Source organism: Trachymyrmex cornetzi, unplaced genomic scaffold (genome assembly GCF_001594075.2).
Source record: "Trachymyrmex cornetzi isolate Tcor2-1 unplaced genomic scaffold, Tcor1.1 scaffold262, whole genome shotgun sequence".
In the NCBI taxonomy this organism is placed as follows: Eukaryota; Metazoa; Arthropoda; class Insecta; order Hymenoptera; family Formicidae; genus Trachymyrmex; species Trachymyrmex cornetzi.
Window position 1 is genome coordinate 656,150 of NW_017297292.1, and position 13,780 is coordinate 669,929.

Consider the following 13,780-nt stretch of genomic DNA (forward strand, 5'->3'; position numbering starts at 1 on the left):
TTAATTTATATTAGAGTTGTACTATTATTATATTTATTCTACTAAGTTTGCGTGTATGATTCCAATTTTAAATTAACAATTGTAAAAGTTATTTCCTCCATTTATACTCTGAGTCTTTTTGGCACAAATAAAACTTTACTTTCAAATTTTTTCGTAATAAAGAGGATACCAGAGTTTGATTTCGTTATTTCTGAGTTATACATTTTTAAACGATTTTCCATTTTTTTTCCTCATTTTTGTTCAAATTTTTATGTATTATTATATAAAAATTTTAATATTTGTGTTAAAAATATTTGGTAATGTAATGGAGATATTGAGAAGTAATCCTGAATTTTCCCACCTTTTTAAGTTTAGAACAATAAAAAACTTGGACTGGATAAAAAATCTAGATTGCAAACAAAGGGAATAAAAATATGATTACAAACGAAGAGTTAAATATAAAGAAAATCTTAATATCTCTATTATATATAATTGTAGGTATATACGTCAATTATTATATATTTACCTAAAAAAAATGTATATCAATTTAATTGTAGTAGTGAATTCCGTTTACTTTTCGGTATTTTCTGAAACATGCAGCTGTGGCCTCCTTGTAAAATTACTGCTCGCTACGGCAATTGCCGAAATAGTCAATCAACATTTTTCATCCGTGTTGCTGTAAAAGTAGCGCAATCGCGGCCACAGCGGATTAGAGATTTTTGCTCGTTCTCTCATCGGGAGCACGGAGAAAGCGCGCGCGGATTTTTCGATTACTTGGCTCGTTCTTATACGCGCTGCGCAATTTTCCGGTGACATCATTCCGCTCGAAACTGTGTAAAACTCACTCAGAGGCAGCAGTCAAATCAGTTAATTTACAGCGTGATAGTCGCTACAGCAGGAATAACATGCAATATTACTTACATCCAATGAATATGCATTACGCGCCACGCGTTAATCTTACTTCAAGATTTTATTATTCGTATTGCATATTACACAGCATACAAATTAATTATTCACCATGGAAACTACCATTAACGACGTACAAAATAATATGTAGTTCATAATTATACTACCAGATGTATATTGTGGATGGAATAATCACGACCAAGGAGCAGATTATCGAATTGGAAGGCAGAACTGAATCTACAAAATATTACGTAGATTATACAGTGTTTAATGAGAAAGAGAATTTCAAATTAACGGATAGACATTTTCCTTGCTATTATACTCAAATAGTATCGAAATATTTTCGTGTGAGATGTACTCCTGTACAACTGAAAATATTTAATTGTTTGGAGAAAGTACTTGAATGTAAGTATAAATTTGCAAGGAGAGAGATATTTTTTTACGCAAAATTAGATCCATTAGTTTGCTTGGATTTTGTTGGTACTTTATTTGGAAATATTATATTACAGCTAATTGCTATTTAATGAACGTAATTTCGAGTTAAGTATCAGCTCTCCCCTGTTGGTATAATTGTATTTGTTAAAAATGATAAATATTTAACTAAAATTACACATTTAGTTCAAATTATTTATGTATTAAAAGCAGGTAAGTTAATATTTTTTTAACTATATATATATAAATTAAGTTGAAGTTAATGGCTTATAAAATTAATTTAGTCAAAAGTTAAATGAACAAAAAGCTAAATTAGTTAAAGTTATGTTAAAATTAAATTTATTCAAATTAAATAAAAAGTTAATTTTGAAAAACATAATTTTTATTAAATCAGAATATCCGAAGTTTTCTTAAAATCGGATTACTTTAAATAACAAAACAACTACAATATGGGGATAAATTTAATATTTGATTTTTAAATTAAATAAAATAACAAAGATATTTCTTGTGTAATAAAAACTGTTTTTTAAATATTTGTATATGGGTATTTTCATATTTTGATATTTTTATATCATAAAAGAAAAATAAAATGTAATTTTTAAAAGTGTAAGGAATCTTGTACTTTTCATTGTGCTGGCCATGTTTGCACATTCTTTAAAAATTATACATAAATAAAAAGTTTCTATTCTTTTTTTATTAAACGAAACAGGAATAGCATAACGCAATTGTACTGATAGCGTTCCCTAAATACAGATCCAACTCACGTTTAATTTTAGCTGAGCGTCTATCACACAATCCTTGAGCTTTTTTTCTAAATTAATTCTTTAACGCTTAAGATCTTATAAAAAATAATATTGGCATTTAGAGAGATAAAAAGAAGAAAATTAATAAATTAAAGTCTGAGAGAGAGAGAGAGAGAGAGAAAGAAAGACTAAATTAAGTTAAAAACAAATCCATTTAAAATTAATTAAATTAAGTTACAAGTTATTAAGTTTTTAACATTTTTTTGAACTTTTACCTTATTGACTGGTTATTATTCAATCCCGATTAAAAGCAGAATAAACCTGAATTATCTATAATTATAGATTGATGGCCAGATATGTATTATGTACATTGAATGTTTTTATTATTAACAAAACAACGAATTAAAAAATAATTTATCGTTACAAGACCTTTTTTCTTTTAACATTATTATATATGTATATATATATATATACTTTGACAAATAATACATATAAAACGTTATTGAGGTTACACGTAACCGCAGAGTACATATTGCACTTTTCGTTTTAACTCAATATAATTGCACCATGTTACGATAGTTTTATTAAGAAAGATCTATCGTTTACATCTAAAAGTAGATTTATTGGCGAAAGCTTCACATTTTAATTATAAATACAAATAGCTTTCATGAAGGCTTAACTATGTAATTATATGAAATAGTCTATCAAAGCGAACGGCTGAACAACTATTGTGAATTTGAAAATGCGAAAAAAATATTACGAACATTATTTTTATATCATTTCAAGTGTGAAAAATATAAGTGAAAATATATTAATCTTCTCTCTCTCCTATTATTAAAAATTTCAAATAAAAACTTTTTTCAAAATAACTTTTTGACAAATTTCGTCGAAGACTTTAAAAATAATAATCTAAAGAAATAATAGTAAAGGAAAAGATCATTTATATCGTATACATATTTTTTTTAATTTTTCAAAACTATATAATTAATATTCTCATATATTTTCAAATTTACGAAAGTTATTCAAACATTTTATATATTACATCATTTTATAGAATACATCTGTGATATTTACACATGCGCAAATACAGAAAACTCTTTTAACTTCGCATACACGTCCATCGAATCTTTCAAGTAAAACACATTTTCCGTTTCAACCTCTTAAAATATACATTTCGTGAAGTCGCTACACAACCAAATATTTAAACATCGCAATCGAAGATAAATCCACCGGACTGAATGTGCAATTTTAAAATATGCTAGACTGTATAATAGTTACTTTGGGAGCGATCTTATTTTTACAACATTAGAATAACATTAGAATAATTTTCCTTCGAAGGGGAAAGGGATGGGAAACTTATCAAGAATTAAGGGTAATTAGGAATTTATTTAGTGGCGATAAAAATTACTGGCTTTTAATAAATATTTCCTCAAATCGGTGCCAAGACCTGACACAGCAAACGCGATACAAAAATGAACGGGAAACAAAAACGAGAATTCATAATAGATATCGCTCGGGACGAGCACATGAAAAAATGACATCATTCACACGCAGCAAGTGTCGCCTATACCACGAAACCGAGAAAGAAATTCCGCACATGACGCTTTAGGGCACGTGGGATAACACGTCAACGTAATGACACCGGCGGCAAACATGCGTGTACCATTATATTCCACGTCCCATTGTCTCCGTATGCTGCGTATTGCATCGACTCGAGGAGTCCCACGACATTATTACATTTCGTGATCTTTCGGTCCGTTTACACGGCATGGTATTATCGACAGAAGACCTTCGGCTTGACAGACATATCGTAAACGCTTAAAGGACACGACGTCGTAATCGCAGGAATCAGAGCGTTCTGCACGGAATGAATCGATAGCGGAGCGGTCCACGTCCCTTCCGAGGCTGTTACGCCAGATTCCACATCGACCCTGCAAATAATTGAGCACTGTTCATAGCAATTAAATCTACCGTTAAGCCACGATGATTATAAAAGAAGATATTGGCGTAGAGAAGATACAGATGAATTTTGAAGACTTTAAAATATTAAATTGATTATATATGTCCCCCTTCGCGATTGTAAGTATAATACATTCCAATTGTTTGCGAACTATATCTTATCATTTTTTATAAACATATTATTTATGTAACAATCGTAGAGGTTCATGTAGACAATTTACTTACATTTTATTTATTTTTAGGAGCTACAAAATCATTTTTAATCTAAAATATTAATGCTTTCTCTCCCTCCCTCCCACCTTGCTTTCCTTCCTCTCTCTCTCGCTTTCCAATGCAATAATAAGCTAATAATTTATGTAATTTAATTTCATAAATGAGATTACGAGAAATTTTTTCATCGTTTATCAAAACTAGATTAGTAATAGAAAGTAATGATATCCTTTTTTATTCTCCCCTGATCGTTACGCTTATCAAAGTAAATGACTAAAGTATAATGACTCTGAATACGGTATAATATAATAGTCCAATTTCTAAGATTGGAATTAATATCGTTAACGGGAAAATTGTATAAGAAAGATAGAAGGAGGAAACGTGTTTGAAAGAGAACAAAATTGTGAAGTAGTTCGCAAAAGTTTTGGGCGCTGTGCTTGGAGCCGACTCAACATCTTTGTTAGCCCGTGAAAACAAGGCATCGTAAACTGATAGTCGTCTTACGTCTTGAGAACGGGCGATGCATAAAGAACGAGAGGATTCACTGGCGGCGGTTTGAGAAGCACGACGTCGACACCCGATGAATGTAATTCGTTTTTTAATGCCTCCGCGGCACCTTCCACGGCTCTTCGGGACGCGCTGAAAGCCACCAGTCCAGAGCCTGTCTTACTGCCGTAGCTCGTTTCGGAGTCGCCCAAAAGAACGATGCGTCCTTAGGAATATAACATTTTCAATAAGCCGCTTAAAGAATGAATATGGTTTTGCTATCGGTGAATAGTCTTGCCGCTGCGCCGAGCGCTTTATTCGGTGCTATTGTGCACTGCTGCAGCTTTCAAAGGAGCAATTCACTTCCTCGAAAAGCGAGCAAATTTCTCATTAACTTAAGCTGGTGGATAAGTTTCAACTCGACCATTTTTGTAGTAAAAAATTTTTATTTAAGATATTTTTAATAATAAATTGTTTACAGAGAGATTTTTAAAATATTTATTAATATTGATTGCTTGTCAATTTAGTTTATAATATTATTATCCCAGTTCAGTTTAAGATTGCGTTTCAAGACCGAAGATGATTGACTTTTTCTAAATTTTAAAGAACATAATAATTAAAAAAAAATACACATGTTTTAAAACTATGTTTTGACTATTTACAAAAAATTAATTTTGAAAGAGAAGAAAAAATTGGAGGTATAAAAGTTATAGAAAGATTTTCTGAGAATTCAACTCGATATTGTATCATAAATTAAGTTTTTCCAGTTCGAAGAATCACACACACACACAGTTTACAATTTTAAGAGAAAACTTAAATTACTACATTAAATATGTCAGATTTTGTGATTTTTACCTGTTAGTAATTAAAAATAATAAAACGAAACAAATCCAATAGTCCACTTGACTATTTCTCTCCACGGGGGATCAAGTATCAACTCTAATTTGGCCTCCTCTCCCCTAAAATCCTGGCTACGCCCATGGATATAAATTCACCGAAATATTGTTTTATCGAGCTCAGACAAATAAGATTTTTTTGGTACTTAAAACATTTTTAATTTTTATATAAACTAAAAAATTAATATTTATTATATTTTGTTGTTATTTATGACAATTTTTTTCGTTGTTCAAAAAGCAATTTTCTTTGGAGCGAAATAGAAAGAAATGTTAATCTTTTATGTAGCGGCAGACAATGGTCTTCTTAGTCTTAAGATTTTGTGAAATATATTCAACGAACCTCTCTTGATACGCAATAGAGGGATGAATACTCTGGCTGTTCTTAGCGGAGCAACCAAGTTGTGACGCAACATGGACTCCCACATTGAACTGGTTTGTTTCTCTATGACACCTGGTAAAACCAAGCCACCTGTGTGCACGACTGCCCAGAGACCTGTAATTAAATAAAGTTCAGCGCTTTAGAGTACTTAAAGTGATCGTCCTCCCTGGGTGGCGCGGAAACGAGGTAGATGGAAGTTTATTTCAACGAACTTCGCTCGCGCTGGAGATACGTTATATACAACAGCGGAAGGACATTGCGAGTAAATACCGCTGCAATTTACGGTCCCCGGTGATATCGAGCATTTGAAATTGCATCTCCAATCGGAAGTATGACTTATAAAACGAAAGTGCACTCCTCCATTCCCTGGCTACGCTAACTAAACAAATACATTCGGCACTTCCATCTCATTTTTCGCGACGAAAAACATTCGCCTGACAGTTCGTGGGTGTAACGAATAGCAAAAATCTGCGAACATGACGTTTGCGTTTATTTATTCTGCGCGATGAAGGTACGTTATTTCCTCGTGTTTTCCCATTACGCAAACTTCCATTATGCACGCAAGATATATTACACGACAAATCTATGCAGAAGCAAATACTCGTCTCGTAAAAATCTTGTTGGAATCATCGTGAAAGAAAGTTGAAAGTGCATTAAAGTTTTTGAATGATTTATTCGAGTGTTTTATTTTTCTGTCTTTTAACCCTCAGGCTGACATCTATTAGACCCATTCAATTATAAATCTCTTTTTCAAAAATGTCACACAATTCAATTTTCTTTATGTTATATTTGCGAAGGATTTTAACTATATGGAAAATTAGAGGTTCCGATGAAAGGGAATAGTTTTCACATATAATATAGCTTGATGTAGTGAACAAAGGCTGTCATAGATACAAGTCGTCATAGATAAGATTCAATAATGGATAATTTTTTAGCTGTGTATCAAAAGTGTAAAACTTGTGCTCACAAAGCAGTTTTGATATATCATAACTTATAAATTATCCATTATTGAGCCTTGTGTTCATATCATAAACTACATTATATGTGAAAACTAATTCATTTCATCAGGACCCAATTTTTCCTATGATCAGTGCAGATTCCTTTGGATTATTCTTAGACGAATATACTTAATAGTCATTCTTTTTATACGAGTTATGTCACAGTGATTTCTTAAAACTAATTAATGCTTTTTAATTAACATAAATTAAATGAATCTTACACAGAATAAAATAACTATTCTTGAATCAACCATAATATACTCATATATAAACAAAAATATTGTAATCTTGCTTTAAAAATTTTAGTCTTGAACTCGTATTGATATAAGATTTTTAATTGAGCAAGTCTTGAATTAAGTGCAAAGTAATACTTGCATCAAAACAAATTTAATCAAATCAAGATTGATATCTTTGAAACAAGATTATAATATTTTTGCTTATATATGAGTATATTATGGTTGATTTAAGAATAGTCTTTTTTCTCTCTGTGTACAAACCCAATATTAATAATTGTGTTATAAATTTTCGTATCAGTTCCGGAGGGTTAAACATGTTTCGCAAAAATCGTGGTATTCAACTTGTGTATTTTCCCCGATCTTGAACGAGTGATAACTTTACCTATATATGTATCCGATGTCGATAAAGCCCGCGTCGAACATAATATAACATGCTATAGATGAATTATTTTGGAAACGGAGACTGATTCTATATCTAGAACATTATTCGTTCAATATCCAATTTCATTAAATTACTGTCAGATTATTCACGTTCATCGGTATAGAAGTTCATCGGTATTTTTCGCCGGGATAACTAATAATAGGATTAACGAAGTCACGTATAAAGTGAAATTGAATACGTAAAAATTTTCAACTTATCTGTAATTGAATAAATATTAGCGTTATTTGAGAACAATTACTGACGCTCGTTGCAGCTTGTATGACAAATTATTACATTTGTGATATGCTTAGTTATTATAATTAATGTAGTTAATTAATGTAGTTAATTAAATGACACAATTAAATGTGTATTATATGACACCGAAGCATTTGTGAAATAATAATTATGAGAAATTTGAAATTTAAAGAAAGTCTCAGTTTTGATGTTTTTTTTTGCGCAATTATGTGATTAACAAAATAAAAATTTAATTTGTATATGCAAATAACATTTTTTGTTTTCCGCATTGTAACTCTTATAAAGACAAAAAGGAGCGATTTTAAAATTCATTAAAAATAGATACATAATACATTTAAAGTACTGATAAAATAATGTAGATCCTAATGATAAATTTATATGCGTTATTAAATCAACGTAATTCCCTGCATTAAATGTGAAACACGTACTTCTTTTTTCACGCAATCTATATAAATTACGAAAAGAAAAAGTCATGTAAAAAATGTTACGAACAAATTATTTTTTGCTTCAATATTGCATTGTTCATACGCAAGCGAAACTCTATTAAATTTTGTAACTAAGTATTTTAGATGAAAACGCAGAAATTAATATTTGACAATAACTTTAATATTAAAGCTAGAATGGCTTTAACATGGTCGTACAAACCGTAACATCATACAATATCGTAACATCTCGAGGAAATAATTGTAAATTAAATCAAAATACAAAGGAGCAGAGAAAGCATACCTGTTAAAAGCATTGTTTGCATACACGACGCACTTTCTACACAGATTACATGTGAAGATATCATTTACATAGTCTAAACATGATATGATGTTGACTGATATCTTTTTGACATAAAGATTTGATTAAAGATTTTGTTTAATAAATCATATTGAAAAAAAAAAGACATCCGAACTTTCGTCCATTTGGAAACTCTCTTTCTAATCCAATCTAATCTAATTAAATTTAATCGTTTGTTAATACGAAATATAATGCTTACTTTCTTCGTCGATAATAATTCATTCCGAGAAATGAAGCATAAATAAAAATTCGCGTACCGGTCTTGGAAGACTCGAACATCACACGACAGTTTCTCCTTTCTCTAATCACAATCTTTATAATGCTATTAAAATGAAAGTATGGAATTCATGTAAAAGAGTGTTCGTCTCTCTCTCTCTCTCCCCCCTCTCTCTTTCTCTGTCTCTCTGTCTGTCTTTGTCTTTCTCTTTCACTTTCTATATATTAAATTATATTTTTAAAATATACATAATTACTCATTTGAGAAAGCTAATTGCCTCCATTCATTAATATCTTAATCTTATATACTGGCGTCTATATATTTAGTTCTTCTTTCAAATTAATTATTTCTGACTTTCTATTTACTTTACAGTTAGTATTGCGGTCATTTCTCGGCTAGCTCGATTCAATGATTAACCAAAGAAATCGAATGAATAAAACATCTTGCCATCCTCGCCGGCCGGAAGTTTTGCCCTGACAGCGTCCAAACAGGCGTGCAAACTGTCCTCCCTTGTCGGATCCAGCTCCAATGGCACGATTTGACCACGGGCACGTGCGGCTTCCGGTTGCTGCGGATCACCATCGCTCGTACCGTCAGGTTCATCCTGTTTCTGCCGCTCCAGCTCGACCGCCTTCAAGATTTTGACCGACGGCGAGCTACCCGTTGGATCTAGCAGACCTGCGAACACCTGTCGCAGGGAGAACATGACATGTTATACATTATGTTTTGAAACACCACCGCCGCCGCAAGCCCACGTTCCACGTGCCACTCTGTTACACACCGTATTGGCACCGCTCGATACCGCGCGATATGCTTTGACGTTGATAGGTCATGTTAAATGACACATAGGCTCGACTGTGACTAATGAACTGGATATTTTCAGTAAGGGACGGAAAACTCGAAATTTTTCTTTCAGGTATTAATTTTAGAAGATATTTTATAAAAATCAATTAAGATTAGAAGATAATTGTTCCTAAATACCATTTCGATTGATTAACTTCAATCTTATTACACTATATTGCTTTTTTACTTCAAAAATAACATACATTACTCAAAAAATTAATCGATAAAGAAATAAATTCAATTAAAGACGGATCAAGCAAATTCAATTAAACTTTTAAATAATTATCCATGAATATTGATAAAAAAATTAAGTTTTCTAAAAAAGGAGAAAAACTATTTTAACTTGACACAAAATAAGACTAATCAAATAATATCGGCAAAAAGAATATATTCTTAATATGATCAAATGTCATTTTTATTTCACAATCTTTAAAAACTTCTTTTTAAATTGCGTCGCTTTTTGATGGAGTTTAGTTAGTTTATTTTTTATGATTAATAGTTTTATGATTAATTTTCAAGTTATTATCATAAATGAATTAAATGTTTATTTAACTCATTTGTGATAATAACTTGAAAATTTGTTTAGCTACATCATGTTAGAAGTATGGGAGTGATGTTTTACATTGAAAAACTGAATAATGTTATGTAGAGTAACTTTTAGTTCTTAAATTTTTATTTAATAATATATCGACAACGATTTTCAAATAATCTTGCGTTTTAAGTCTTACATTTTAAAACACTTATCTATATCCGTTTAATTTTATTTTGAATTATTAATTGCTAAAATAAATTAAAGTATTTAACGGTATTTATATAAATCAAATTCTTTGATGTATGCTCTTGATATACGAAAGATAATAAGTAAAGCTCGAATGTCAGTATATGTGGAACAATAGAATCGCGATTAATCATAAATGACTACATAAATGACTTATATTATCAATTTTGCCTTTGGACTACATGAAAATTCCGCCGTTTAGTTCCCTTAAAATACTTGGAGAGCATGCAAATGGTGTAAGCCGATCGACTGATCATTAATTAGCAAAATCGGACGAGATTTCAACATTAGATATTAACCTAAAAGTTGAAGGGACAGTTGCGGCGTGGCGCAACTATTAGACGATAAAACTAACTTCATTGCTGAATTTTAGAGAGATGATTACGTTAAGTTATTAGATAACTTTTCTGAGTATATTACCCATGGATCACGAGAGGGATGAAATTATTACCTTGTTGATCTGAAGGATCTTCTGGAGAAGTAATAAATGTAATATCGCCATTCGATTCGGACCTTTCGCGAAGAAGCTCTCGCAAGATCGGCGTGGAGAACGCTTCCCGCAAGTTATTACCGGAATAAAATCTGAGTTGGCCGAGTATCTATCTTTCAGTGGCAATCTTTTGAGGGATGACTCTTGAGTGGTGACACGATATACTCAGCGAGACTAGCGGATACGTGAATACCTGTCGAGAAACTGTCGGCAGGACTGATTTAAGGGCTCACCGATGTTCCGCTCCCTTGACATGAGGAAACTAATTTGGAGCCAGGACTCCGACAATCTGAAATATGTTGCACGCTCGAAGGGATAATGGGGATTCTGACGTAAGGCCGCGGGATATTGCGTTTCAGCGGTTGTCGTCGCGTTGCATGGTACCGCTCAACTTTGGCCGTTTAGATTTCGCGAAACCGCGGAAAGAGTGGACGTGCGAGGGATCCGACGTTTATCCGTTTTAAGCTAGCGTGCCCAAAACTAGCTGACAGTCGCCTGCAAAGTTACCCCATCTCGTGTAATAAAAGAAAAAAAATAAGGATGACAAGTATGAATGTTCTTCTCGGAGTATGCATGGTTTTCTGCGATAAATTCCAGATTTATGCAGTCATGAAGCTGACTAAGAGGCTATCCAAATAATAGCTTTGACCCAATTTTGGTGATAATTATGGATTGCAAAAAACAGAGAAACGAGTCATAGTCGACGCCGCGATAACGCAAGACTCGCCACCATTCGCTAATGCGTGTTTCCGATAATCGTCCACGTACAAAAACTTCAGAGCAGTTCCCACGCAATAATGCAGTCAGCCGTTACTTCGCGTAGCCTTCGGCATTTACAACGTGGATCTCTCGCGGTTCTGAATTTTGAATATTCACCGAGCCGCAGAGAGAATATCGGCGGCTGGCAGCGTAACGGAGGCGAACGTACGGTGAAGTTTATGCTGCCGTTAATTTATGACGGTTACACGCATACCCCTTGTTGCCGTTATTACCTTGTAGCCGGCTTCGTAGAGTGCAAGGGCGATCTGCAAGCCTACGCATGTATCACAGCTGGTAACGAGTACGTGACGTTTGTTACGCGACTCGTATTCGTCGGCGGCATTTCTGGACTGTCGCATCAGGTAAGCCAGCAGGGCTGCGACTATCGAGCACAGAGCCAATATCTGCAGGGCCAAAACGGCCCCGGTTTCGACATCCATTGTGACCGATTGGCGCGAGGAAACTCTGCGAGAATGAAAGAATCGTTAATATTTTAGAGAAGTGAATTCGTTTTTTATTGAACTTCGATATATTAACTCGGAAGTGTTCGGTGAATAAGAGAGCTTCGCTGTTGCAATTTATATTTTTTGTAAATTAATAAATATAATATTCGTGGAAATAACACTAGTATATAAATTTTGAATAATTTTTACGTCAAGAAAGGGAACAATATTTTTTAACGTATTTTGGCGTATTGAATTCGAATCTACCGCAAGAAAAATTTTATCACGTATAAATTCTTAAGATATAGCACGTTATTTTTAAGTATTTCAATTTTTATGATATAACATTTCTTTTTGAATGATTAGACAAGTGATCAGCAAAGCGAACGTTATGAAAAGAACATAAATTTTTTATAAATTCAGATTTGACTAAGTTTCAATAATTTTAAAAATATGATATTTTAATAATTTATCAGAACATGGTATGATTTGAATGATTCAATTATGAATGTGAATAATTTTAATTATCATGATTATATGATTACCAAGAGAATTAATAAATATTCTTCATTAAATTAACATTTTCTCATTTATTATTATAAAATATAGAGATAGAAAAATGTTATACAATTTTATATATCAAATGAAATAAAAACGAATATAAAAAATCAGTTTTTCAATTATTTTTTGCTAACAATGACAGTCTAAATTTTAAAATTATTGCATCTAAAATCGAGGAAATTTCGCAATAATTTAACTATAAAAACGCTCGAAACAACTCTCATAAAGAATTCAGTTTTGGTTTTAACAAGTAAAGGCTCTCTCGGTAGATAAAAAAATCAAGGAGAGTCCGAGAAGTACAGACGGAAGAATTGGTTCCTTCGGTGAAAAGTGAACGGCGGGGCGGGGTTGCTTTTGTCAGAGAGAATCACTTGCCTTTCTAAACCGTATCTAGGCTCGACCACCACGTACTAGGTCGACTACCGATTTTCCGTGATCGTCGCGGAATCGAATAGAGAATGGAGAACTTCTCCTTCGGAGCCACGATAGACACGCGATGGAATTGCGACGATCGCTGAAAATCTTGCGCGTGTTCGTTCTCCTCGCTTGGCTGACTTAATAGCGGCGGAACAGTATACTGCTAATGTGCCGAATCGATTAAACCCGTCGGGCTCGTATTTCACCGGTTGTACAGAGAGACATTTCTTCTACGGTGCGAAATATTTCTTCGCCAAATGTATGCTTTCTCGTCGATGTCTATAACGACAGCACATCGAGCAACCCATTGAAAATCAAAGGCTTAATGCAGGCGAATAGTATAACGTCGGTGCACTGTTAGATATAAAAAAAGGAGTGATAACTTATCTCTTGAGTTACATATATATATATGTGTGTGTGTGTGTGTGTGTGTGTGTGTGTGTGTGTGTGTGTGTGTGTGAATTAAATAAATATATGTATATATATATATGTGTGTGTGTACATTGAGAAAAAAATGCTGTTGATTCAATTAAAGTCTATATTACGGGCTGTCACTAACATAAGTGATTAATTCATGTATATTTTTATT

The 13,780-nt window shown here is 32.7% G+C and overlaps 1 protein-coding gene across 1 annotated transcript in view; it reads right to left on the bottom strand.

The window, feature by feature from the left end:
• Nucleotides 1-3,103: 3,103 nt before the first annotated feature.
• The window catches only part of LOC108761800 (D-beta-hydroxybutyrate dehydrogenase, mitochondrial), a 26,511-nt gene continuing 15,834 nt past the window's right edge, over nucleotides 3,104-13,780 (bottom strand). Inside the window, exons 2-6 of the mRNA XM_018508527.1 lie at nucleotides 12,004-12,235; nucleotides 9,348-9,588; nucleotides 5,952-6,104; nucleotides 4,734-4,941; nucleotides 3,104-3,991 (exon numbers count right to left, since the gene is read on the bottom strand). Coding sequence (XP_018364029.1) covers nucleotides 3,835-3,991; nucleotides 4,734-4,941; nucleotides 5,952-6,104; nucleotides 9,348-9,588; nucleotides 12,004-12,210 — 966 coding nt within the window. The 5' untranslated portion in view covers nucleotides 12,211-12,235 and the 3' untranslated portion in view covers nucleotides 3,104-3,834. The remainder of the gene's footprint in view (nucleotides 3,992-4,733; nucleotides 4,942-5,951; nucleotides 6,105-9,347; nucleotides 9,589-12,003; nucleotides 12,236-13,780) is intronic.